The following is a 26,744-nucleotide window of genomic DNA, read 5'->3' as shown; positions in this document are numbered from 1 at the left end:
TATTGATTCTAATATAATTTGAGAAAATGCCAACTCATTATATGAAAACTTAAAGCAGAAGGAAGGTGAAGGATCAGAACCTGGAGAATTTAAGGCCAGTAAAGGATGGTTTTGATAATTTTAGAGAGGTTGACTTAAAAAATGTCAAGATGACAGGAGAAGCCATTTCTGCTGAACAAGAGGCAGAAAGTAGATAAGTTCCCAGATGCCATTAAGAAAATCATTGAGGAGAAGGGATATTTGCCTGAACAGGTTTTTAATGCAGACAAAAGTTGCCCTATTCTGGAAAATAAAGCCACAAAGAACATTTATTTGTGAGGAAGGAAGAGTAAGCACCAGGATTTGAGGTAGGAAGGGATAGGCTAACTGTTGTTTTGTGCAAACGCAGTCAGGTTTGTGATCTGGAGTGCCCTTCCCTACCAGGCTGCAGGTTTATGATCTGGAGTGCCCTTCCCTACCAAGCTGCTAGCTCCTGAGCCTTGAAGGGAAAGAGAAATACCAGGTGCCAGGAAACAAATTGACACTGGACCATCTGGCAGAAGGTTCTTACATTCTAGACTGCTTTTTGACTTCTGTTATGACATGGACCCTTGCACTGAAACTAAAGCAAATGGTAGAAGAAGGCTAGGTACCGTATAGAAACATTTTTAAAGAAGTAGAAAAGCAAAAAAGTCAGACAGAAATTACCATTTACTTCCATAAAGTTACACTGAGTGTGCCTGTCTCAACTGCCTGCCTTCCACCTCCTCTGCCTCTTCCACTCTGCCATCCCTGAGACAAGACCAACATGAGAGTGAAGACCTTTATGTTAATCCACTTCCACTTAATGAATAGTAAATAATCATCATGATATACAGTTAATAAATTTACCTGTTGTGTTTGTGTGTCTTCGTGTGAAATCTAACCTTTTGGCAAGAACTATAGGAGATATTTTTGTGTCTTTATCATCGTCATGTAGGATATTATGTGCAAGACTTGTATGCAGGTGGGTAGCTTATCCTTACATACGCATAGGTGAATGATATTTAACAAAATTAATAATGTGTTTGTTTTCTTACTTTTATAACTTTGCTTTCAAAGAATTGTATTATTGTGTAATATGCCTTTCTTGTAATTGGACAAACTGCATTATCAGCCTGTCACAGATAAGTGGGTTTTTAAAAAAAGTAATAGTATTTCCAATACTGTATTATGAATATACTGTAGTGCTATATGCCATAAAAATTTGATAATGATTCATTCATTAGCATATAGGCTAAGCTACGATGAGGCAATCATATCAATTATATTAGGCTGCCATAAAGCAGTCATATTGTTGCTGTTCTGTTGTCAATGCATGAATCATTATACCTGTAAATAAATACGAATTTCTTTTCACATTATCTTCGATTTTGATTTCTAGTGTTAGTGGTGCATATAACATCTGCAGTGTTCTGTATCATATAAGATAATACTGGTGTAGGTACTGACAGACTGTTTGTCTTGTAAATAGACAATGTAAGCTTAACAGTATTGACAGTAGTGTAAATGTATTTTCCTCATGATTTTCTTAATAACATTTTCTTTAGCTTACTTGTAATATTCTTACTTAAAAAACTTTCTTACATTGTAAGAATATAGTATATGAGATACAGAGTATGTGTTAATCTGCTGTTTATGTTATTAGGCAGGCTTCTTTCTGGTCAGTAGTAGGCTATTAGTAGTTAAGGTTTTTGGGAAGTCAGAAATGATACACAGATTTTCGACTGTGTAGGGATTTGTTGCCCCTAATCTCTATGTTGTTCAGGGGTCAGTTGTATAGTAAATATTATCAGATCTCTTGAATCTGTGCCTTTACTCTCTACTGCCACTGGCTCCTTTTATCTGGAGTATTATGGTACCTTTATTCTTTATTCTTTCTTCAATATCCTTTGGTGACTAACTGTTGCCTGTAGGTTATATGTCAATCTTTATGACATGGTGATGTAAGACATCTTTCACACTCTGTCTCTCCCCATTTCCAGCCTCTTTGCCAGCTAATTCTACCTCCAGCTGTGCTGAGCTCAGTCAGTTAAGTTTCCCTGAATGTACTCTGGTCTCCTTTTTCTTTGCATATATTTTTCGTTTCTTCTGTTTGAACAGGTTTTCCCTTACCTCTTTTTGCTCTTAGTCTGGTGACCTCATCATCCTTGGAGGGTAGGCTTCAGTGTTAGCTCCTCACAAAAGCCTTCTGTAGTATGTACTGCCAAGCACAGTTGACTGTTCTTTGTGCCACTGCTATCCCATGTACATATGATGCTATCATACCGTTGAGATACTGCTGTGATTATTTTCTTTTATCTAATTATCTAATCTCTTGAATAGTTTATACATTCACATGGCTTACATTTCAATAAATATAAAGAGGGAGATAATAAAAAGTCTCTCATCCCATCCTCCATTGACTCAGTGCTCCTAAAGGAAAAAAGTAGCCACTGTTTAGTTTATTTATCCTCCCAGAGATTTTTGTGTATATATAGATGAATGCAAAAACATTATTCTCTCCCTTTGTACTATTGATAGCATATAATAAATACTGTTCTGTAACTTGCTGGATTTCAGAATGTAAAATTTAAAAAATAGGTTAAGTTGTTCTGCCCAGCTGGACTAAGCTTGAGAGCAGGAGCTATTATTCATCCTTGTATTCCACAGGCTTAGCTCTTTGCCTGTTATAGAAGACATTAATATGAATGAATTAATTAATAAAAATATATATCAGAGAAGAGTATGTATAGAATTTTTAATGTACTTGGATTTTTGTTGTTGTAATTATTTCACCAGGCTTGAGCAATATGATTTTGGTGTTGATTAAACTTTGTACTTTGGGAATGGAATGTATTAATTTATTACTTACAGAATATAACAGGTTTTGATTACTGTTTAAAAAATGCATTTGCTGTAAGGCATTCAGTAATTCATTCAACAGATGGTCATTGATTGTGTTCCATATGCCAGACACCATGGTAGCTTAAGGGTTAAGACATCATCAAGAAAGTCTTCCTTTTTTTAAAATTTTTTTTTTGTTTTTCCCTCCAGGGTGGAGGCAGAAGGGAATGGGATAAAAGGTATATAGAGAGGATGGATCTGCTTTGGCAAGTAGGACCACCTGAAATAGTAGGGTCAGAAGTAAGGACAGGTGGCAGTAAGTTTGAAGGTGGAACAGAGTATAGCCAAAGTTTCAAACTTGATTGGTCTCTCTTTTCTGTGGGGAAAAAAGGAAATTGGACAATGGAGAATGGGAAAGTGGAACAATTGATGATGAAATAATTTTGATTGATGGGTCAGTTTTGTCATAAGAAACTTCTTAAGGGGGTGCCGGCGTGGCTCAGTGTGTTAAGCCTCTGCCTTTGGCTCAGGTCATGATCTCAGGGTCCTGGGATCAAGCCCCGCATGGGGCTCTCTGCTCAGTGGGGAGCCTACTCCCCCCACCACCCGCCTGCCTCTCTGCCTACCTGTGATCTCTATTAAATAAATAAATAAAATCTTCAAAAAAAAAATAAAAGACACTTAACATAATTATTGTTTGTTACTTCCAGAATGGTCCCATTCCTTGAACTATCAATTGAATTCATTATTTGCTTATTGCATTGTATTTTCATTCTAGAAAGCTTTTAGTCATCAGCTTTTTTAAGTTTCTAGATTTACTGTATAATATCAGAAGAGTTTAAGATGCTGTGTAATAATTTTGAGCTGTAAGCATTTCATAGATATATTTTCCAGAATGTTAGTTAAAGGAATATTGAGCAGAGGAAGAATTAAAGAGGAAGGAAAGGAGTAGAACTGAGTTTTTAAAAAATTGTTTACATGAAAACCAGAAAACTTCCTCTATCAAGGAATGCAGCATTGGTAGCTATTACTCTGTTAGGGTAACTTAGACAGATGGTATGAGGTATTTGATTGCATTACACTGAATTTGATACCTAAACTGATAAATGAGCACTTCTAAATCTAAAATAATTATGATTTTTGGGTTGCCTGGGTGGCTCAGTCATTTAAGCATCTAGCATCTGCCTTTGGCTCAGGTCACGATCCCTGGGCCCTGGGATTGAGTCCTACATCGGGCTACTTGCTCAGCAGGGAGCCTGCTTCAGCCTCTGCTTGCTGCTCCCCCTGCTTGTGCACCCTCTCTCTCTGGCAAATATATAGAAAAATCTTTAAAAAAATAATTACGGTTTTCTTCAAGAGGAGTTTTATATACTTGTAGAGTACATTAAGAGTTTATTCTTATTAGACTATTTCTATAAAATGGAAGTGTATGTATTATAAATGTTCAGGATTAATACCCTTTGGGAGGATGCCTAACCAAAATAACTTAAGGCCTACAGTAATGTATATGAAGAATGAGGTGGTTTTACATGGATCCATTTTGGATACTTGGGAAAGATTTTTTTTTTTTAATGATATAACAAAGCTATCAACATTATATGGGAAAAGACTTAACATGATTTCTGCCACCTTTTTTCCCCTTGTAGGCGTCTAACCAAGGAAAATGTTAAGCCTTCCGGAAGACAAATTGGGAAGTTGAGCCACAGCAATCCAACCATTTTGTTTGATTATGTATGTTTTGAGGTTAATATTATTTTAAGGGATTTTCCTTTCTGTTGTCTTTAAATCAGCACAAGTGGAAATGGAATGATGAAGTTTTAGAAATGATAGTTTTAAGGGAAAAAATCTTTAGCAAATGAGACTGTATAGTTACTCTAAAAATAAAACAGCATACAGTATATTTAACACATTGATCTGCTTTTTTGGTCATATGTAACAATGCTACTGTCAAACAGTCTAAAATTGTTTTATTTACCCCATGTTGATTTAGAAAAATATTAATAAAGAGATGCATTATTTATTGATTTTAGTTGTTAGAAACATTTGAATCGCATTTCATTGTGACTCAGACGTAATGCTTTCATATTTAGAAAGATTTCTGAAAGACATTTGGTACCTATCATTCCAAAAGTCAAGTTATATGTCCTGGAATTATTTCCTAATTAAAGAATATAGCCTAAGAAAATACTTCCTAAGAAATGATAGAATATAGTAGGCTTTATATAAATACAAAGTAGAAGGAGGCTACTTTAATTTTAAGTGTTTCTTTTGAAAAACAAAAAGCATAGCTATTATTTAGCACAAAAGTTCCCTTTTGATGAGTAAATGCTATCTGTCTTTTGTTGCTATCTTCCAGATCTTGTCACAAATACAGAAGTATGATAATTTAATAACACCTGTAGTAGATTCATTGAAATACCTCACTTCATTGAATTATGATGTTTTGGCCTGTATCCTTTCAAGTGAAGTAATACATAAATTTCACATTTCATAGGTCTTTAACTGGTGAACATTTGTTTTCATTCTTTTTCTTTTTCACTCTGAATTCCATTAATAACCATATGAGGTTAATTCCATTGGCTGATCTAAAGGTTGGGCAGTCAGGAGTTTGTGTATGTGTGTCTGTTGTGTATAGGGAGAGAACAAGTTAACTTTATTTAACACGGTAATATGTCTTGCTTGGTGAAAGATGTAAAAGTTGGTACTACAGTAAGTGTAATTTTCAGTAATCTGTAATAATTTGAAGCTAACAGTTTTATTTTTTTCCCCAAGATGTGGCATTTTCTTATTATTTAAAGGGTCTTTGTTAGAGATGTAGTGACCTAAAATTTTTCCTTAATGTGCAAGATTGTATCATTGAAGCTTTAGCTAATCCGGAAAAGGAGAGAATGAAACATGATGACACAACCATCTCAAGTTGGCTTCAGAGTAAGTATTTTTATTTTTCTAAGGATGAAATTTCCATCTGTTGTAATTGCCATGTTAAGTATCCTATTGCTAATGCTAAGGGCCTGCTTGTAAAGAGGTCTTGAGAATACCTAGCCACTCAGCTCATTCTCAGAGTATCTCTAAGTCTTCGGCTGTGTAAGGAAGTTCATATAGTACTTAACTCATTTTCCAACTGAAGAGTCCAGTATTGGCTCTCATAGAATTTGTGCAAGCATTACTGGGGAGATAAAAATTCCCTCCTATTATTTTAGAGGGATTAATCTTTTTTTAGAGGAATTAATCTTAAGGGAACTCTTCTCCTTTCTTTCCTTTCCATCCTGAGGTTTTAGTCATCTTAAAAGAACAAAAATGTGGTTGTTAATGGAAACCCTAGCCTTGTTTTATTTTAAATATCTTGTGCTTTTGATTTCTAGCTGTGAGTTCCCTTTTCTTTCAACCTGTTGTGTCTGATAGCTGAATCTTGTGGTAGCTCCCCATTCCCCTTTAAAGTCTGAAATTTGCATTAAGTCATACAAGTGAGTTCTTGTGGGATCAGGTCCTTTTACTCGGTGTATTAGGCTCATCTTTTGCCCCTCCTCTATTAATACTGAATACTTACACTTACACTTTCCATGGCCTTTTTGTACATGTTATTGCCTCCACTTGGAGTACCCTTCCATGCCTACTGATTTCCTCCACCATATCTATATACTCATTAGATTTAAGCTTAGAGGTCACTTTTCTTCAGAAAACTTTCCCTATTAATGCTTCTACCCAAAAGTCAGAATTAGGTGCTCTTCTCTGTACTCCCATGGAACCTTTTATCTATCAGTTATTTCAGTTTACTTTTCTGTATCCCTCACTAGACTGTAAGCTCCTTGAGGGCAGTACCTGTGCTTTGTCCATTATGCTTTAAGGTGCTCAGCAAATAATTGTTGAAAAGGCCACAGATCACTTGATTTTACTAGGATCTCCTCTTGTCTTGACTGGGGCTTTCTCCCTACTCATAATGCGGTAAGGACTATTGATTAAAATTGGTCTTTTGTTTGCTTCTTGGTCTGGCAATGCTTTACCTGTTTCCTTGCCTCTCCACAACTAGCAGTATGTTTCCAGTTGAGAGATTTTTTTTTGTGTGCAGCTCCTTAGAGATTGACTCATTAGTGTGTTTTGTTGATGATTCAAATTTACTGAGTGATCTGCAAGATTTTGTTGTGGCCTGGTTAATTGTTGTGGCCTGGTTAATTGTTGTGGCCCAACAGACTCTGGAGTCAGACCGTATAGCTTTGAATCACTGCTTTACCTCATACCAACTATGTGACACGAACAAGTTGCATGATATATCTGTTCCAAATTTTCCTCATCGATGGGTTTAAGCCAACCTGAGATGATTATTATAAAAATTAAATGAGTTAATTAATGTAAAGTACTTACCTAGTATAGTGCTTAGCATATGTATGCTCAATAAATACTAGCTATTATTAATTGTAAAACTCCATTCAGTGGCATCAGCAGTACAATTATTCCTACCTCATTTTGTTTTAGAAATTGAGTTAGTTGAGAAATGCCACTTAATACTGTGTTTTTTTTTTTTTTTTGTTTTATGAACTGTTTTTTAAAAGCCCTATTTTTTTATTTCATATAGGTCTGGCTAGTTTCTGTGGTGCAGTTTTTCGTAAATATCCAATTGATCTTGCTGGTCTTCTTCAGTATGTGGCTAATCAGCTAAAGGCAGGCAAAAGGTATTCATAGCAAATCATATGTAAATGAAATTCAATAATTAGAGTACTTCTGGTGGTATTGGGATATTGAGATTGCTATTATTCTGAAAAACTGTTTTGTAGGCTTAAGTAGAATAGTTGCTCACTTATATGGAATTCTTTAATTAAAAGAAATTGTAATTTCATATATAAATACTTTTTTTGCAGAAAGAAATATATTTGGCTATATATGTAACTCCTTAAAAAAAATTCATTTTGACTACCTATTAGGCTCTTGAGTATTTAAATGGTTTATATGGTATATTGTAAATTCTCTTATGACAAAACGTATTGCATTGTTGATTGTGCTGCTGGACAGTAATTGGCCTTTATGTTAATAAACATATGGTAGGATCATATTTTGAGGGTGTATACAGTATTTTAAAAACACAGTTTCTTTTTATTTTGAACTTCAGAGATTCATACAGCTTACATACTTTTTGGACAATGTCTTCTTTATGAATACTGGGTTTTATTACTTTATTCTGGACCACTGTCAGTGTTTAGAGTTTGAATTAGTAAACCTCATCAGCAGTAGACTGACAAGAATCAAAGGACTAGGAATTGTTTTCCAAAACTTTCTGGGAGAAAGCAAACAAAAATTTGTAAAGCTATCTGGTGTTCCACACAAGTATTACCTAAGTAATTTGTGACAAATTATTATTTTGAATTAGAGAAAAGTTAAAAAATTTAGATTTAGGATTTTATCAGCATATCATTGACACTCTGTGCATCTCTCCACCATTCCTATACACTTTACTCTTCTGTGTCTATAGACCAGGAGAATATAATGTTATTTTTAAATCTATAACTCAATTTTCTGTACTATGAATATAGTATTTAATTAAAAGATAGTTTAAAGAAAAATTAAAACTTTTTTGGGTACATGTTGCAAACTAATTTGCATGAAGGCTCTCATTTTCATAAACTGTGTTTAGGGAAGGCAGACAAGGTGAGAGAGTAAGCACTTAAGAATCTTCAAAAACTGTGCCTTTTGTCTGTTATTAACTTGTGTCTTGGGTATGTCTGGCTTTACCTTTGGAAAAACATCTGTATTTGTTTTGTAGGAAAGAAGGTTTCTACTTTATCTTCATTACTTAACTAATTAAAGAAGATCTTGAAAGTCATAAGTTGTATTTTCATTGACAGTTCTAAACTTCGAGAATTAAAATGCATAACTATTAGCACAATAACAGATGTTCTTAAGGCTGTTGTCTTAGGTTCATACACCACAACTTGGAACTTCCATTCCCTTCCTTTTCTTTCTCCACTCCCTCACTCCCTCCATCCCTTCCAAGTGTGTGTGATTATTTAGAGATGGCTTTATTCCATCATATATATATATTGGCTACCTTGTACTGGAGGATTAAAAAAACACTATGAAGAAGTGAAGGGGAATAAGAGTTCACTTAAACTGTGATGAACACTGAGAAATGCATGGAATTGTTGAATCACTATGTTGTACCTAACTAAAACTAATATAAACTATGTTTATTATACTTGAATTAAAAAAGTGAAAAACATTAAAAGAATTTTGTGAAGACTATTGGGCAAACTGATAAAAATGAAATATGAACAATAAAGTATTATATCAGTGTTAGGTTTACTAAAGTTGGTAACTATGCTGTGGTTATGTTAAGAGACTATATTCTTAGGAAATTCATTCTTAGGAAATACATCCTTTGGAATTTTAGGGGTAAAATGTGCCTTTAAAATGATGTTGCATACTACATAAGTTACTCCCAAATGGTTAAGAAAAAAAAAGTGTGTGTGTGTGTGTGTGTGTGTGTGTGTAGAAAGGGAGGGAGGGAGAGAAAACACAATTGATAAAGTGAACAGGAGTAAGAATGTTAGTAATAGGTGAAGTTGGGGGAAAGGGCATATGGGTGTGTTTTGTACTATTTTCTGTCTTTACATCTTACCTGTAAGTTTGAAATTATTCCCAAGGAAGAAGTTAAAATAAGCGTAAACCCATTACATGCCCATTACATTTTTCAGCATAGTTCTGGAAATGCAGTTTTTCCTTAACAACTGCTCTAGCCCCTTCTCCTCATATTTATATACAAATAATTTAGGGATTCTCAACATATTAATTATAGTATATATTGTCACTTTTATGTTTGATGTTTCAACACAGACTGTTTCTTATTTTTTCTGAATAGTTTTGACCTGCTTATATTGAAAGAAGTGGTACAAAAAATGGCAGGAATAGAAATTACAGAGGAAATGACGATGGAGCAACTAGAAGCCATGACTGGTGGAGAGCAATTAAAAGCTGAGGTGAGAGTTACTAATCTTTTAATTGATTTTTTACGTTTCAGATATACGCATGCACATACTAAAGACTCCAGACAACACACAAGTACATGAAACCAAATGTCAAAGTCATATGTACCCTTCCCTCATGACTGCCCTCATCTCCCTTTCAAAAACAGATATACTAGTGACTTTAACCCTTTCAAAAAGCTGAAACAAAGTATAAAAGACAGTGTTAAATCTGTAAGAGAAGTAAATATCAAGTCTTCTGTGGTCCTTGATATCCTAACAAGTGTAAAGCTGAATATAGTTACTCTATTGTTTAATCTGTTCCATAGCAAATAAAGAATAATCCTTTATGAGGGACTGCAAGGTGGACAATGGAAAATATGCAGAAGTTGAAAGACAGTTGACAGTTATCTTTAAGCTAGTGACTGTAGTCAACAACAGTATCACTAAAATTTGTGAAGAAAGGAAAGGAATGTAAAATTTTTTATCTTCAGGATTGTAACAACCTTTTCAGGGTCTTTTTCAAATCAGAAAGCTTGTTTTAATGTAGTGTGCACTGGTAAATTTATGTCTTCTCTTATGCAGGGTGGTTATTTTGGCCAGATAAGAAACACTAAAAAATCCTCCCAGAGATTAAAGGATGCACTATTGGACCATGATCTTGCTCTTCCTCTCTGTTTGCTTATGGCTCAGCAGAGGAATGGAGTAATTTTCCAAGAAGGTGGAGAGAAACATTTGAAACTTGTGGGAAAACTCTATGATCAGGCAAGTTAAAGTGGCTTTTGTGTTTATGTGGATTTTTTTTTATCCTGATAATGGAAAAGATGGAATGTGATAAAATTTTTAAAATGTCATTTTGGACATCAGATGAGTATGAAACAGCTCTAATGTAAACTAGACATTCTGGAAAATAGGGGCTATTTCTTTGCATATTACGGTACTTAAGAGAAGACTCTAGGAGATGTAGTAGTATGAACTGCTAGTTAACTACTAGTTAAGTGGTTAACTTCAAGTTGTTATTTTGCTCTTCATATTTTTTCTGATCTCCAGAAATCTGAAATTTCAATCAGAACAAAGTAGATGTGATCTTTATAAAATAAATCCATAAATATTAAGCAGTAAAACCTGTGATTAGCTTACAAAATATGTTTATCAACAACTATATTACAAGGGAAAAAAGATCCCATATATTTTATAAATGAAGTTTTCCTCTTTTAAGGGCAAGGAAATTCTGTATACATAAAATTGTTGTATGTGATGTAGGGTTAATATATCCTGTTACTAAAAGTGATGAACAATAGCTTGGAACTTGAGAATTTGTTGACTATTAAAGCCTTAGATTGATCAGCTTTTCAGGGCCTTCGCATTTTATTTGGTAATATGATTTCATGATGATGTTTATTGATTGTCTCTAAAGTTCTTTTAAGTTGTAAAATTTGAATTCTTAAATGTTAATCAAAATACAGTTAAAATGACATTATAATCATTTTGGAAAATTTTTATATTGGTTTCATAAAATGGTAGCACATTTGTATTTTTTGTCTTATTTTTAAATTTAGTGTCATGATACCTTGGTACAGTTCGGTGGGTTTTTAGCATCTAATCTAAGCACAGAAGATTATATAAAGCGAGTGCCTTCGATTGATGTGCTCTGTAATGAATTTCATACACCCCATGATGCAGCATTTTTCCTGTCTAGGCCAATGTATGCACACCATATTTCGGTAAGTGTCTTTGCTGCCATTCAAGAATGATTCTGAATTATTTCTTAACTGTAAATGTATTTTAATTTGACACAGATACAGATTATGTCTCTTAGAGAGTTATATTCTTTTGTTAGTACTCATCTCTGAACAGTGTACAATGAAAATGCTCCCTTTAAAAGTAAGTCTTACTAGTACTATACCACCAGTTGTCCAGGTTGATATCTTAAGGGCCCTGTAGAACTGTAGCAGTCAAACCTTAATATAGATGAGAGTCACCAGCGAAGCATCTTTGAGACTCAATCCCCTCCCTAGATTCTAATGTAGTAACCTTCAGTAGTACCTGGGAATTTCTGTTTTGTTTTTGTTTTTGCTTATTTTTTAAACAAGCGCTAATTGATTCTGATGGAGGAAAATATGGTTGGTGACTCTGCAAAAAACTCCTATTGAATACAGAGAATCCTCTTTCCTCAGGAATAATATCCCTGTCAGTTGACTTGCTATTCATACTACCTTGAGACAGACAGTAAGACCTAACCATCCCCAAACACTCTAAAAACTCTTGTAGGCTGTGTTTTGTAACTTCTCAGGTATTCTTAGTTCTTGTTTTATTTCTCTCCACCTAAATGAGACAACTAAAAAGAGAAAAGCACAGAAGCAAACCAGAGCCTTCCCAAGTAGGGCATCCCAGTACTGACTGTAAGGATGGTTGGGGCAAGAGGAGACTGCCCTCCCTCTTCTTCTCTAACTGCCACCTGGATTCCTGCCTGCAAAGCAGTGACCTTTAATGGGAATTGACTCTTCCTTTTCCTTCAGACCACAGTCAGGCCTATGTTCGGAAACTATAGTACTTCTCCATTCTGACTGGAGTCCCAGCATATTCTTTATCTTTGTGTAGGCTTGAATTCTGGCCCTTCTGTTCATTTGTTGGTGGTTTTAAGTCTGTACCTGCTCAAGGAAGGCTTTCACTTGAGATTCTAGGGGGAAGATCTTGGTCCTTTCTCTTAAACTAGGATCCCTTCTTTGTTCTCACTAGGAACATAGGGTTGTGTAGTAGAGGTGTGGAAAAAAGAGACTGAGAAATTTGGGGTCTAATTGACCATTTAATTGACCATCAGCTGTTAGTGTTTACATATCAGCTGCTACAGTGTCACACTTCCCTCTAACAGGTAACTGTTAATTGATTTAATTATCACTTGATTAGCCTTACATAGCAATACCATGCTATATTCTCTAGAAGGGAAAAGGGGACAGGGTGTGGGTAGTATTAGGGCTCTTTCCCTACCTTTAGAATCTTTCAATCCAGAAAATTGTGTGCACTCTTTGTGTAGTTACGTCTTGCGTTGTCACCTGACCCTTCAGTAGATAAGTCTCAACTATACAGCAGGCAGGGGACCTGATTTCTTGAAGGACTGAGGTGGGAGAGTTGCTTCATTTCAGGAATTCTGACCTGCCCTGTGCATTACTGAGAAGTGAATACACTAATCAGTGATATTGAAGCCTAGCAAACAGGAACACTTTGTTGCCTGAATTTTTCCAGGTCAGGAATGGAGTAGATCATTCATATCAATAACTACCTTTTCTGTAGCCTTTGTAAAATATTGTGTCTTTGTCATTTAAGAGATAAAAAAATCTAAACAAAGAAATGTCATTTCCCACTCAGGGTTGCAGAGGAAAACAAAGAATTCTGTAGAGGTGACTATATAGCCAAATCAGGGGTAAGTCTTTTAACCAATAGGCCACATAACACCCTCTGGAAAAGGAGTTCTTTGGCAACCTTGGTTGCACTGGATGGACACCCAGACTTCCTGGGGATCCTTGCTTTTGCTTCTTGGGTGAGAGCCTCTCTTGAAAAGCCTTTGATGAGAGGGTATGAGTATTGGAGGACTGTTAGGACCTTCCATAAATTGATAAATTGAGTAGGCTCTCAATGGGAATAATTCAGCCAGCCATACACTGTTCAGGTTATTGGGCCAACAAGAGCTTTTTGAACAGGAATTAGAAATATAGCAATAACTGTGGATATCAGTTCTGTTTCATAGATGTAGTGCACTGGGTGACTTGAGATGTAGAGTGTTATGCCTCTCCATTTGACTAAAGGTGTAAGCTTGAAGAGGGAGTTCAACTAACTTTAGATCAGGAACCTATTCATCCTAGTTAAATGTGAAATGTAGTTGTCTTTTCTGATCAAGCCTAAATTTTTTTTTAACTAGATCGGCACTAGGTCAGTACCTAGCAATAAAAGTGACAGATTCAGAACCCAAGGACTGGGGAGATGGGGGCTGTTTTACCACATCATTACCCTTGCATACCTATAAACCTAATTTTCAGTTCTATTGTTGAGACCCACCATGTAACACAGTACTGAAAGAAAGGCTTTCCTCCAGTTTATGTTCTAGATCTTGCCCGAATTAGTCCTATACAGGTAGTTTCGGTTCTGCTTATCCTATGTTTTATTAGAATCTTAGCAGACGTCATTCTGCCTCACATAGATTGATACTGGTTACCATCGACCAGGACCTGCCCTCAAAGTGCAAAAACACTTCCTTATTCTTGCTCCTGATCTCTAAGGTCTGTGATGTAATTGGGACCTCTCTTTCATAAGTAATATTGTTTGTAGTGTTTCACCTGTGTGGTCTCCGTAATTATCAGCATGCTCTCTAAAATGGGGGTAACAAGGTAAATCTTTCCACTTACAAAAAAATTGAGAGATTCTCAGATTGTAGTTATAATAATTGCAAGATGCTGCTTAAGATACCCTCTGAAACTAAGATATACCCTTAGTATATCTTCTATATCTTCAGTCCAGTTAGCCTGGGTTACAGAGGCACTTAGGAGAGAAGACAGGTAGAGTGTAAGGAGCCAAGAATCTTGCCTACCACAATGCAGAACTGGAAGTAGAACCTTTGACCTGTGACCTTCTAGTACTGGGTTCCATGTGTAGCACAAACTGATGATTTAAATGCTTTTCTAACAAAAAGAAGTGAGTTTTAGATCTCCTCTTAGGTTCATCTTCAGGGATGATGCCTAACCCAAACAAAATTGTCATCCTAAAAAGACTGAAGGACATGAGAGACAATAGCAACAACACTTTGTATTATTTTCTTTTTTACATTTGGTGTTACACTCTATGAACTAATAGGTAGCTCCCTCCCATTGTACTAACAGATTCTTTTCCTCATACTCTTAAGAGTATGGCCTTCCTCCGACTCTCTTCCAAATTAGGATAAACCAGTCTGGTCTAAAAAAGCTGCCTGTCAATTCCCACATGCTTTATTTTTTATTTTTTTTTTTTAAAGATTTTATTAATTTATTTGACAGAGAGAAAGATCACAAGTAGGCGGAGAGTCAGGCAGAGAGAGAGGAGGAAGCAGGCTCCCGCCGAGCAAAGAGCCCGATGCGGGGCTCGATCCCAGGACACTGAGATCATGACCTGAGCCGAAGGCAGCGGCTTAATCCACTGAGCCACCCAGGCGCCCCTCCCACATGCTTTAAACTTTAACATTCCATATCCATTCATAGAGAGTCTTACTTAGGGATGTCTGGGTAGCTCAGCTGGTTAAGTATCAGCCTTCAGTTCAGGTCGTGATTCTAGCTAGTGTCCTGGAATTGAACCCTATGTTGGGCTCCTTGCTTGATGGAGAGTCTGTTTTTCCCTTTCTCTCTTGCCCCTCCCACTGCTTTTGCTCTCTTTCGAGCATGCTCACTCTCAAATAAACAAAATCTTTTTTTTAAAGATTTTTATTTATTTATTTGACAGAGAGAGTTCACAAGTAGGCAAAGAGGCAGGCAGAGAGAGAGGAGGAAGCAGGCTCCCCTGCTGAGCAGAGAGTCTGATGCAGGCCTTGATCCCAGGACCCTGGGACCATGACCCAAGCCGAAGGCAGAGGCTTCAACCCACTGAGCCACACAGGCTCCCTCAAATAAACAAAATCTTTATAAAAAAAAAAAAAAGAGAGAGAAGAATGTCTTATTTAGCTTAGCTGTAGGGTAACCAGTTCATCCTGGGCACTATACTCTTACATACTGGGAATCCCCTCATTCCCTGGCAAACCTGGATAGTCAGTCACCCTAGTCTTATAGTAACTTTCTCATAGCCTTTTTTAATGTTGATCCAATTTCTTTCTCACTCTTTTTTTTAAAGATTTTATTTTTCAAGTAATTTCTACACCCAACGTGGGGTTTGAGCTCACAGCCCTGAGATCAAGAATTGCACATTCCATTGACTGAGCTATCCAGGCACCCCGATGCACTTTTTTTTTTCCTGATCCACTTTCTTAACTGGCAAATTGTAATGGCCAATAGGGGCTATGTGTAGTAGTAAAGCATCTTGTGCTAATTGGCTGTTACTAGTTCCATTATGCCTCTTTACCAGTGTTAAGACCCTTTACTTGGTTTCCTTGAAGATTTTAAAAGCAGAAGTGGAAACCCTGTATGTTCAATCCTTAACGTGGTGGTAAGAGAGAGTACAGTTGGGGATATGGATGGTGGAGGGCGGTACACATACTCTTTATTATGCAACAGGTCAGATTTAATAAGAATCTTAAAAGCTCCTAGTGAGCACATAGGACTGAAGATGAGAACAGCTTCCAGGGATGATTTTAAAATAAATGTCATTGGTAAGAACTTAGAATTCTTACAACAGTTTTGATTGGTTGTCTTCTGATTCTCGAAAAGGGAACATAGGCTTTTATACTATGAAGGTTAGTGCAATAAATTATGTTGTGTTTGTTTTTACTTTTTATCTTCAGTCTAAATATGATGAACTTAAAAAGTCAGAAAAGGGAAGTAAACAACAACATAAAGTTCATAAGTACATTACATCATGTGAAATGGTGATGGCGCCTGTCCATGAAGCAGTGGTCTCCTTACATGTTTCCAAAGTCTGGGATGACATCAGCCCTCAGTTCTATGCCACATTCTGGTCATTGACAATGTACGACCTTGCAGTTCCACACACCAGCTATGAACGGGAAGTCAATAAACTTAAAGTCCAGATGAAAGCAATTGATGACAATCAGGAAATGGTAGGTGGTTCTAGTAGCTCAAGTACAGTAATTTCACGGTATTAATTTGACATTACCCATGCTTTGTACTAGTTCAGGTTCCTTAAAGCTATGATCTTACTGCTATATAGTATTTTCCTAAGTGAGTTAATGGTGACCTCTGAGTGGGTGGGGGCAGGGGCTTGGTGAATATGTGGCAGTTATGATCACACAAAAGGTATTTGAGTTTGCCTTTTTTTTCTAACTGAAGATTGTGTTAGCAACTTAAAATGATCCATGGGACTCCAATTGCAAGAAAAGTAGGAGTTCCCAAAAGGGGAACTCTTTAGGAGAAGGCTATATTGAAGAGGTGAGTCTTGAGCTGGATAGGCTTTGAAGATAGATTAGGTTTGGAAATAAGGAGGCAGATTGGCCAGTCAGCTCTAGCAAAGGTATGAAGTAATTTAAGGTTTTAAGAGACCACTTTTACTGTAGTGAATGGGTTTAGTGATAAATTTGAATGGTTAGGGTGGGACCAGATTATGTAGAGCAGTTAAAGTTAGAAAAGAAGACTTTAGTAAAAGGCGAAAGATTTATGCAATCTGAAGAGAAACCAGAGTATAGAAAAGAAGACTTGATAAAATTGGGAGCTGTATTAGATTCCTCAGCAGGGAAGTGATAATGGTAAAAAACGGTATATTGGAAAGATTACCCTTGACAGTGGCTTTAAAGATGCATTTGTTAGGGGAAGGGACTGGCATCAGACTAGAGTCCAGCGAGGTAGCTCTTAGGGTAATTCATTGTGAAGTACTGAGAACATAGACTATTGGTGGAGGTAGTGGGAATGCATGAGACTTTTAAGCAGTTGGGATGCTGAAATGAAGGAGAATGAAGAGTCAAAGATGACTTGATGCTTGAGACTAAAAGTATCAGTGCTAGGAAGGTAGCCTGTTTTGATGTGAAAACCAGATTTCGGATTTGTTGAATGGTGGTGAAAGCACATTCAGGTGGACTCCTCAATATTCCTGTGAAGTAGTTAATATAAAATACCAGCGCTGATCTTTCTGAATTTTTTAATTAAAAGGAAGGGAGGTAATGTGCGTGTAGTTAGAAAAGTATCTAACTTATACTTCGTAGCCTCCAAATAAAAAGAAAAAAGAGAAAGAGCGTTGTACTGCCCTTCAGGACAAGCTTCTTGAAGAAGAAAAGAAACAGATGGAACATGTACAGCGAGTTCTACAGAGACTGAAACTGGAAAAGGACAACTGGCTTTTAGCAAGTAAGTTGTTGGAACTGTTACATTCCTACTACTGCCAAATTACAAAAGCAAACCTCTATAACTTCAGAGGTATTGAAGTGTATTATGTTTGTATTTCAGCTCAGTGTTCACTGTCCCATTCTTTGGTTATTTATTAATGCAGAGCCAACCTCACATGTTCACTGAAGGAACTTATTTAGTTTGCGGGTGAAATTAACTAACAACCTTTCTGTATGATCATGTTTCTGGAGAAGTTATATATAGAAAATTTATGCCCATAGTGTGAAAATGAAAGTTTTATTCCAAGCATGACCTTTTGGTTACAAACTATAAAGAGTTTGTGGGTTTTTTTTAAATAGCATTCTCTACACTAAAACTAATATGTCGTCATGTTTAGAGGTCTTGAGGCACTTGAGGAAGAAGTTTACCACTTAATATATTCTTCCCTTATTTTTAGAATCTACCAAAAATGAGACCATCACAAAATTTCTACAGCTGTGTATATTTCCTCGATGTATTTTTTCAGCAATTGATGCTGTTTACTGTGCTCGTTTTGTTGAATTGGTACATCAACAGAAAACTCCAAATTTTTCCACACTTCTTTGCTATGATCGAGTAAGTTCTTTTTATTGCAACCTTAAAAAAAAAGTCTCACACAAAGATAGCTAAACATTATAATCTACAGAGGTATTAATTGTGTGTGTGGTTAAAGGCATGAACTCAAGAGCCAAGTGCCTGAACTTGAATCCTCGCTCTGCTACTTTTTAGCTATATGATCTTTGGCAAGTTTTTTAACCTCTCTGTGCCTCAGTTTTCTTACCTATAAAATGGGATAATAGTACTTGCTTCATAAGATTGTTGTGAGGATTAAACGAGTCACTGTACACAAAAGTGCTTTGAATAGTGCTGGACATGTAGTAGGCACTCCTAGTTAATCTTTTAACTCATAATATGGGTTTATATGTTTGTCATAATAGAACTCTTTTCTTAACCTTCACCTTCTCCCCCTCAAAAAACAAAACAGCTTATACCTTCACACATACATAAAAGCAGGGATGCTTTTCAGTATGGTCACATTTATGTATTTTTGCATCTGGCTTTTTTCTTAATAGTAAATGACTGCATTTGAGGTTTAAAAATGTAGTATATGTCATAGCATGTCAGCTGCCTATTTCTAGTTTCTGTCAGCCTCGTCTCTGCTTACTGTCCTCCTAACTCCAGTAATATCTATGGCTAAGTGTTCATTGAAGAAGTTGTGTTGTAATAATAATGGTAGTTTTTTTCACTGTCATTGTAAATCAGTTTTTTAAAAATAAAAGTTTATTGTTGCTTTATGAATGTGCTATTTCCTCACAAAGGCCAAAATCTAAAGGTTTCTGGAATTGTGACTATAGAAAGGGAAGATACATTTTGACTAAACTAACCTGTTTAATTTACTATGATTTGCTATAACAACATTTTACTATTTTGAACTAATTTTGACCTTGTTTTTATTTTTTTTGATTTATTTATTTGAAAAATAAATAAATTGATTTGTTTTTATTTTTCAAACATTTTTGTTTTTATTTTTCAAACATTTTTCCTGTAGGTTTTCTCTGATATAATTTATACAGTTGCAAGCTGTACCGAAAATGAAGCTAGTCGATATGGGAGATTTCTTTGCTGCATGTTAGAGACTGTGACCAGGTGGCATAGTGACAGAGCCACGTATGAAAAGGTATGGTCAATAAACACCCTTACATTTTACCCATGTAATCTTTAGGTTGTTCAGTTCTGAAAGGGAAGCCGAGTTTAAGATTCAGTTGTAAAACAGTGTTTAAAATTTAAACATCATTCATTCATTATTAAAAGGTGATAGATATTAAAAAATCTATCTCAAACTGACATTGCAAATTCATACCATTGAATAAACTGAACTTTTCTGTGAAAACTACCTGTCATTCAAATACACATCTTGTTTTTGTGTGGAATCATTAATCTAGTCCACTTAAGTTTTCAGCTTCTGCTAGTTTAGGAACAGAATTTTTCTTTAACAACCCCCCTTTATTTTCAAGGAATGTGGAAATTATCCAGGATTCCTAACTATATTGCGGGCCACTGGATTTGATGGTGGAAATAAAGCTGACCAGTTAGACTATGAAAATTTTCGACATGTTGTACATAAATGGCATTACAAACTAACCAAGGTAAAAAAAAATTGTGTTTCTTAAAGGTTGTTTTTCTCTTTATACTTATACTTTTATAATAATAGATCTTAAAATGTTTGTTGTAGGCATCCGTACATTGCCTTGAAACAGGCGAATATACTCACATCAGGAATATCTTGATTGTGCTAACAAAAATACTTCCTTGGTACCCAAAAGTTTTGAATTTGGGTCAGGCTTTGGAAAGAAGAGTGCATAAAATCTGCCAAGAAGAAAAAGAGAAGAGGCCAGATCTATATGCATTGGCTATGGGGTAACACAATTATACTTTAATGTGATTTATGAGACTAGATGACAGAAGGATTCTGAAGACTTTAAAATGTTTTACAGTGTTGAAGTTTATCTTCTGCCTTACTTCAGGAGATTATGGGAGATTATGCGATCATGTTCCCACAGGCTGGTGAGAGTTGTCACTTCTGATTATCAGCTTCCGGTCTATACTGGATGATAGTTTCAAAAGTCATATACAATATGTCTTGGTTTGAAGGAAATGTAATTTTATCGTTAGTTGAGTTTTGGATCTTCAGTAGTGGAAAAAGGCATCTTAGTTTAAGGATTAGTTTACATTGAAACTTTTATTTTTTAAGAAAGCACCTGGGGCTCTCTATAAAGACCTTCAGAAACTTACTGAAAATTAGTATTTTTTTATTCTCTGAAACGAAGTAGCAGAGTGAATAACTTGCTAGTTTTATTCTTTTAAACTCCAGTTTGTGCTTTTGATTTGTATTTGTATATTTAAACACTTTGTGCGACTTTCAGCTACTCTGGGCAGTTGAAAAGTAGAAAGTCATACATGATACCTGAAAATGAGTTTCATCACAAAGACCCCCCTCCGAGGAATGCAGTTGCCAGTGTACAAAATGGGCCTGGTGGTGGGCCTTCTTCATCGTCGATAGGAAGTGCATCTAAGTCGGATGAAAGCAGTACTGAGGAGACTGGTATGCTTATTTGTAGAAATTTATAAGTAATATGCTTTGTTTCAATAAACCTAAGATGTTTTATATAAGATGTTTTATATAAGATGACAAATAAAATGTTGGCTAGTATTATAGTTTATTCCTTAGGTAGAAGTATATAACTGTCAAGAAGAAATTAGCCCTTTGTTTCTTTCTAATTAATCTCTAATCGTTTTGCTTTGAAATTGTAGTTTATTTACATTTAGGGGCTTGTCAAATAAAACTTTACTTTATTTCAGATAAATCAAGGGAGAGATCTCAGTGTGGTGTGAAAGCTGTTAATAAAGCTTCTAGTGCCACACCGAAAGGAAATTCAAACAATGGAAACAGTAGCTCTAACAGGTAGGGGCACTGACTGTATGTCAGAATTCTGAATTCCTGTATGATTAACCTCATTAGACATGAATGAAAGAGGCTGGTATTTGAATACTATGAAAGTCATTTACATTGGACCTTGAAATTTTATATGTACCCCTAGTTTGATGATGTGCTTAACTGCCCTCCTTATGTTTTATATAATGCTGAGACTGACATTGTTTCCCCTCCTGAGTTACATAGGTGAAGGTAAGTGGTGAAGTTAGAAATACATTTTAGGATTGAGTGCTTGCTGTGGGCATTCTGGGTAAGGATAATGAACATAAGAGAAGCCTACACTAATTTCGACCAGTGATCCATCCAGCCAAGTAATCCTGCTTCTGATATTAGCACCGTTGGTCGGCTTGTGGGATAATTTTTGGTTGTGACCTAGTAATCCTCAGAGGTTATGAACATACAGAAAATGGCCTCACATCATTTTAATCATTCTTTTTTAATCTGCTGTTCATGAATTTGGTCATTTATTATTTACTGAATAAAGAAGTACTTCCTAAAAATAAAAAAAAAGAAGTGGTACTTTCTTTTCACTTGTCTTTAAAGTCCTTTAGTTTTCAAAGGGCTACTCTTCTAGTATTTTTGAAGTCAGTAAGAAACCCTTTATAATTTGTAACATGGGCTATTTTTTATGACAGTTTGTCTTAAAATCTCATGTTTTTATTCTTAAGCAGCAAAGCTGTTAAAGAAAATGACAAAGAAAAAGGGAAAGAGAAAGAAAAAGAGAAAAAAGAAAAGACTCCAGCTACTACTCCAGAGGCCAGGGTACTTGGTAAAGATGGTAAAGAAAAACCGAAGGAAGAGCGGCCAAACAAAGATGAAAAAGCAAGAGAGACGAAGGAAAGAACACCTAAGTCTGACAAAGAGAAAGAAAAATTCAAGAAGGAAGAAAAAGCTAAAGATGAGAAATTCAAAACCACTGTCCCCAATGTAGAATCAAAATCGATTCAAGAAAAGGAAAGAGAGAAGGAGCCATCCAGAGAAAGAGATATAGCAAAGGAAATGAAATCAAAGGAAAATGTTAAAGGAGGAGAAAAAACACCAGTTTCTGGGTCCTTGAAGTCACCTGTTCCCCGATCAGATGTTGCAGAGCCTGAAAGGGGCAAGTTTGCCTTTATTTATATTTGTTTGCTTTTGGTTCTTGTTAATGTATAGTTGGTTCTTGTCTCCTTGTTTTGGCAAGTTACCTAGGGACTTGACTTTTGGGGGGAGCGGATACTTGATGACTTAAAGGTGAATTTTTAAATGGTGATTTTTTTTTTTTTAAGTGCTTGGAAAAAGAACACTATCTTACTGTGACCATTTCTTTTTGTACCAACAGAACAAAAACGCCGCAAAATTGATACCCACCCTTCTCCATCACATTCCTCAACAGTAAAGGTTAGTATAGCCTGAGGAAGGCAGCGTCCATGTTAGGCTCACCTGGTTGGAATACGTGTCCTGACTTCCTTCAAGTCTTGTGCCAAGTATTCACTGGAGCCACTGGAGGTTTTATATTGCATTAGAAAATGAATTTTTTACATATTGGTGGACTGATATTTTTTCCTATTGAGTATTTTTATTATAAAAAATATTAAAACTTCAAGGACCTAGCACTAATTTTATAGTGTTTCAAAGTGCAAGAAAAATTTTACCCAGAAGTGCCTCACTGCTTTAAGCAGTCTTTTTTGGAGTGCAATGGTAGCTACAAGCAAATGAATCTTTTCAGCAGAATGAAGCCTATTTTTCAGCATAAATATTGAAGATTATATAGCACTGAAGACTTCCTGGATGATACAGGATAAACAAGATACCTCTGAATTCATCAAGCTTCTTGATGAGCATCATACCGATGTGTGCCTTCTAAGAAGGAATCTTGAAAGGCGTTCCATTTTAAAGTCTCCTTGGTGATCAGTTCTCCTGTAGTTGTGTATATTCAGTGAGCATGCAGCTTCTGTTGTATCTTCCCTTGGAGGTTTGTTTATACCCATTGGGTTCCCAACAAGTTGAACCTTGCGTTACGATAAAAGCAGATGTGGCATCCAATCCTACCACCCAGCAAAGAGAAACCCCAGGCATTCAACTGCAGCACAAAATCGTGGGTGTAGCCTTCTTGAAGACTCAGGGTAGCCATTCCTTGCTCCATATTTAATTTTAATTCTAAAGTCATCTAATTTCATGGAATCTTTGAATTTGCAGTACGTTGAACTTTTAAAACTGTAAGTTAACTAATTCTTCATCAAGAGCACTGTGGTGAAATACCGTAATTGATTTCTTTTTCTTTCTTTCTTTTTTTAAAGTGCTTTCTTTGTGGGAGGCATGAGATTCACCATCAGAGGCACTTTGCAAAAAAGTGACTACTCTTGTAGAGAATACATTTTGTTTTCTTGTTAATATAATGCCACTAAGTCTTTTGGCTAGGATTAAACATGTCTATATTTATGGTAGAGTTATAAGTAAAATTTGAAACCTCCCAATTAAAGAACAAGTATGAAAATGTAAGATAATGTTCTTCCACAGTGACCTCCACTGTTTTAAACTTTCTGTGGAGGGAAAAAAAGTGTTTTGCTTTCTAAAGCCTCTTAACATTACTTATAGCCAAGTACTGTGTTATGAAAAATGTGGCATTGACATTTATCTTTAAATTATGAGCAGAGAGATTTTTTATTTGTTATGTTGAGTACATATAATTTAGTTTTTTTAACATTACAGTTCCATTACATGGTTTTGCTTTTGTTTTCTATTGTTGATATTCATATAATAATTGACATCACAAGATTTATCCTCACAAGAAGTAGCTGGTTTATTTCCAGGTTACAGCCATACTTCCCAAAGTTCCTCTGGGTTCTGAGAACTATGCCAGCTCACCTGTCATCTCCATTCATTTTCTACAGGACAGTCTCATCGAACTCAAGGAGTCTTCAGCAAAGGTTTGAGTCTTTTAAAATCATCATGCCTAAGTAAAACAAACAAACAAAAATTCTTCATTTATTTAATAGATACCTTCACTCTAGTAAATTCAGTAAGCTAGTGAATAACCTTTAAAAATTCCTATCACAACTGAAACAATGGATGACAGCGGTCCCTTTTAAGGAGATTGTTACCAAATGTGTGTAATGTGGCAACATTTCTATAATCTCTCTTTGCTTGCTGTGTTATGCATTATCCTTTTATGCTTCAAAATCTGGAAATAAGTTTAAGGTTTGGGGAAGGGGTTGTTGGTTTGTTTTGGGGAGTAAGCTTATTTAATTTCTCGAAACAAATCTGTCAGGTTGTTTTCTGACTTTTTTTAGACAACCCAAAAGACCAGAAAAGGAATTTGATGCATTCACATACTGTTCTAAAAACTGAGCCCATCTCAGTCCATAAAACTCTTTCTCTTGCCTCTGCTGAGCTACCTTTTTGGTGGTTGTAGCAGAATATTAAGAAATCTGGTTAATGTCAACTAATCATTCTCTTGGCGGGGAATACTCAACTTGATGATCGTGTTTACATGCCAGTATTAATTCTTGCCTATTACTCTACTTTCTTGAGTATTCTTCTAAAAATAATGTGCAGTTTGTGTATCTTATTACAGAGTTCACCTCATTATTGTAGTTGAATTGTCCATTGTTCATGTTATTTTGTCTACTTACTATAAAATTTGTACCTCTTTCACTTTGATTTTCTACTTTGCCTCCTCTTATATCTGCTAAGTATTATCTCTTATTGGTGGACCAATACAAAATGAAATTTTGAAACAAAGGCAGTTGACATTACAAACTGCTTTTAGATCTGTAGTTTTATAATGAAATGTCTGTGGATATTGGGCAATAAGCACTAATTTTTTAATAGTTTAGGTTAGCTAATGTGCCTTTGTCCTGAAATTGTAGCATTGTTTTTAGAATATACTGTATTAATCAAAAGAGTATTAGCTGTACTGTGTGAATGCTTTCTTTTAAAGTAAAACTTTTTATTGGCTAAATTAAGTATGTATTGCAATACAGTTGGTTTTCATAACCAGTTTGGGACTGTGTATGTCAGTTTTAAACCAGTGGCTTGTATGAGCTATTTTAAATTCATGGGTTAACAATGTTACCTGGGGAGTATTTATTTCCTGAAACATACTTTGAAGCAGTTTGAAACCTGCTGTTACAGTTAACTGGAATTTCTCATCAGTGATGAAAATTATGGTTTCTTACATTTGTGAAAGCCTTTTGAAAATAAAACATGTGAGATAAACACGTTATTTCATTTCATGCTCATAACAGTGCTGTGAGGTAGGTAGGGCAGGAGGGTAGTGTCTTTTGGACAAATAAGAAACTAAAAAAGTTCTTGATCTTTTCCCAGTGGCACATAACTTGTTTGTAGTACCAAAACTTGGACTGAAATTAAGGTTCCTCAAGTATTCTTACCAGAATGAAAAAAAAATTGCAAAAAAATGTAGGTTCCTTGATTCTTTCTTTTTAAGACTTAATTTATTTATTTGACAGATAGAGATCACAAGTAGGCAGAGAGACAGTCAGAGAGAGGAGGAAGCAGGCTCCCTGCTGAGCAGAGAGCCCGATGTGGGGCTCCATCTCCGGACCCTGGGATCATGACCTAAGCCGAAGGCAGAGGCTTTAACCCACTGAGCCACCCAGGCGCTGTGGTCCCTTGATTCTTAGCACCCATTTCAGCAGTAGCTGAAACGGGTTCCTAACTCCTTTAGTGGGTTTGCCTTGTTTTTAAAATTATAATGCTTTAAGTCAGTCTCTTTATTCCCCCTTTGAAAAAACATAGTGATTTTCTGGTATTTAAAATTCAATAGATTTATTCCATATTCAACCAGAAATTTTTGAAAATGGTGCTGAATGCACTTGTAAAAATCACATGATTCATACCACTTTTCAGATCCTTAGGGCTCAGTATAGTTAACTTGGTGATATGATTAGGTGTTATAACTATTTGAAATGAACTCTTAAGCCTTTGGAGTTTGGTAAAGTATCCACAGATTACTGGTCTGCATTTTTATATGTCTAGGAAGGTTCAATAGCATATGAATGTCTTAGGAAAAAAAAAACATTACCAGACTTTGGGTGATCTTTAAACTTGACCATCTATATCCCTCACTGTTTCTGGGGTAGCTTTTTACTTTTTAGAGGATTTGAATGATCTGTGTCTATTTTCTTCATGTTCTGTTGTCAATTGTGTACATATAAAATTGTTTCTATGCTTTAATTTTTTAGTTAATGCTTTTTCCCTGGGATCTTTTTTTATTGCATTATTATTTTTACTTTCTAATCCATGGTAAAAGTAATACATAGATTTAGCTTTTCAAGTGGGATTTGTTAACGGGAGAAAAATCTAGCTTAATATCCAAATCTTTTCTGTCTGCCTTCCACCCCCAATTTCCAATTGGCGTATTTCCAGTTTGGTCACTCGTGTATTCAACTAGCAAACCTAGAAGCTACATTTGATGAAGTGTGAAAAGCATTTCCCTTTACCCATGCCTCTCTGTAATTGAGGAGAGCAACA

At 35.7% G+C, this 26,744-nt stretch overlaps 1 protein-coding gene across 18 annotated transcripts in view; it reads left to right on the top strand.

The window, feature by feature from the left end:
* Positions 1 to 26,744, top strand: part of THOC2 (THO complex subunit 2) — a 113,269-nt gene that overhangs the window by 72,364 nt on the left and 14,161 nt on the right. For 6 of the 18 annotated variants that reach the window (XM_059158557.1, XM_059158555.1, XM_059158553.1 and 3 more), the window contains exons 16-33: positions 4,491 to 4,587; positions 5,201 to 5,294; positions 5,692 to 5,772; positions 7,415 to 7,511; positions 9,692 to 9,809; positions 10,380 to 10,559; positions 11,354 to 11,518; positions 16,249 to 16,524; positions 17,620 to 17,761; positions 18,198 to 18,355; positions 19,329 to 19,457; positions 19,795 to 19,926; positions 20,013 to 20,197; positions 20,704 to 20,882; positions 21,140 to 21,242; positions 21,941 to 22,371; positions 22,591 to 22,649; positions 24,047 to 24,178. In XM_059158557.1, the coding sequence (XP_059014540.1) occupies positions 4,491 to 4,587; positions 5,201 to 5,294; positions 5,692 to 5,772; positions 7,415 to 7,511; positions 9,692 to 9,809; positions 10,380 to 10,559; positions 11,354 to 11,518; positions 16,249 to 16,524; positions 17,620 to 17,761; positions 18,198 to 18,355; positions 19,329 to 19,457; positions 19,795 to 19,926; positions 20,013 to 20,197; positions 20,704 to 20,882; positions 21,140 to 21,242; positions 21,941 to 22,371; positions 22,591 to 22,649; positions 24,047 to 24,178 (2,758 nt within the window). Of the gene's footprint in view, positions 1 to 4,490; positions 4,588 to 5,200; positions 5,295 to 5,691; positions 5,773 to 7,414; positions 7,512 to 9,691; positions 9,810 to 10,379; positions 10,560 to 11,353; positions 11,519 to 16,248; positions 16,525 to 17,619; positions 17,762 to 18,197; positions 18,356 to 19,328; positions 19,458 to 19,794; positions 19,927 to 20,012; positions 20,198 to 20,703; positions 20,883 to 21,139; positions 21,243 to 21,940; positions 22,372 to 22,590; positions 23,468 to 24,046; positions 24,179 to 26,744 lie in introns of those variants that run through there. The other 12 variants (XM_059158563.1, XM_059158561.1, XR_009350102.1 and 9 more) reach the window with 11 other exon arrangements.

This window comes from Mustela lutreola, chromosome X, assembly GCF_030435805.1.
Source record: "Mustela lutreola isolate mMusLut2 chromosome X, mMusLut2.pri, whole genome shotgun sequence".
Classification (NCBI taxonomy): Eukaryota; Metazoa; Chordata; class Mammalia; order Carnivora; family Mustelidae; genus Mustela; species Mustela lutreola.
This window is presented reverse-complemented; position numbering and strand designations above follow the sequence as displayed.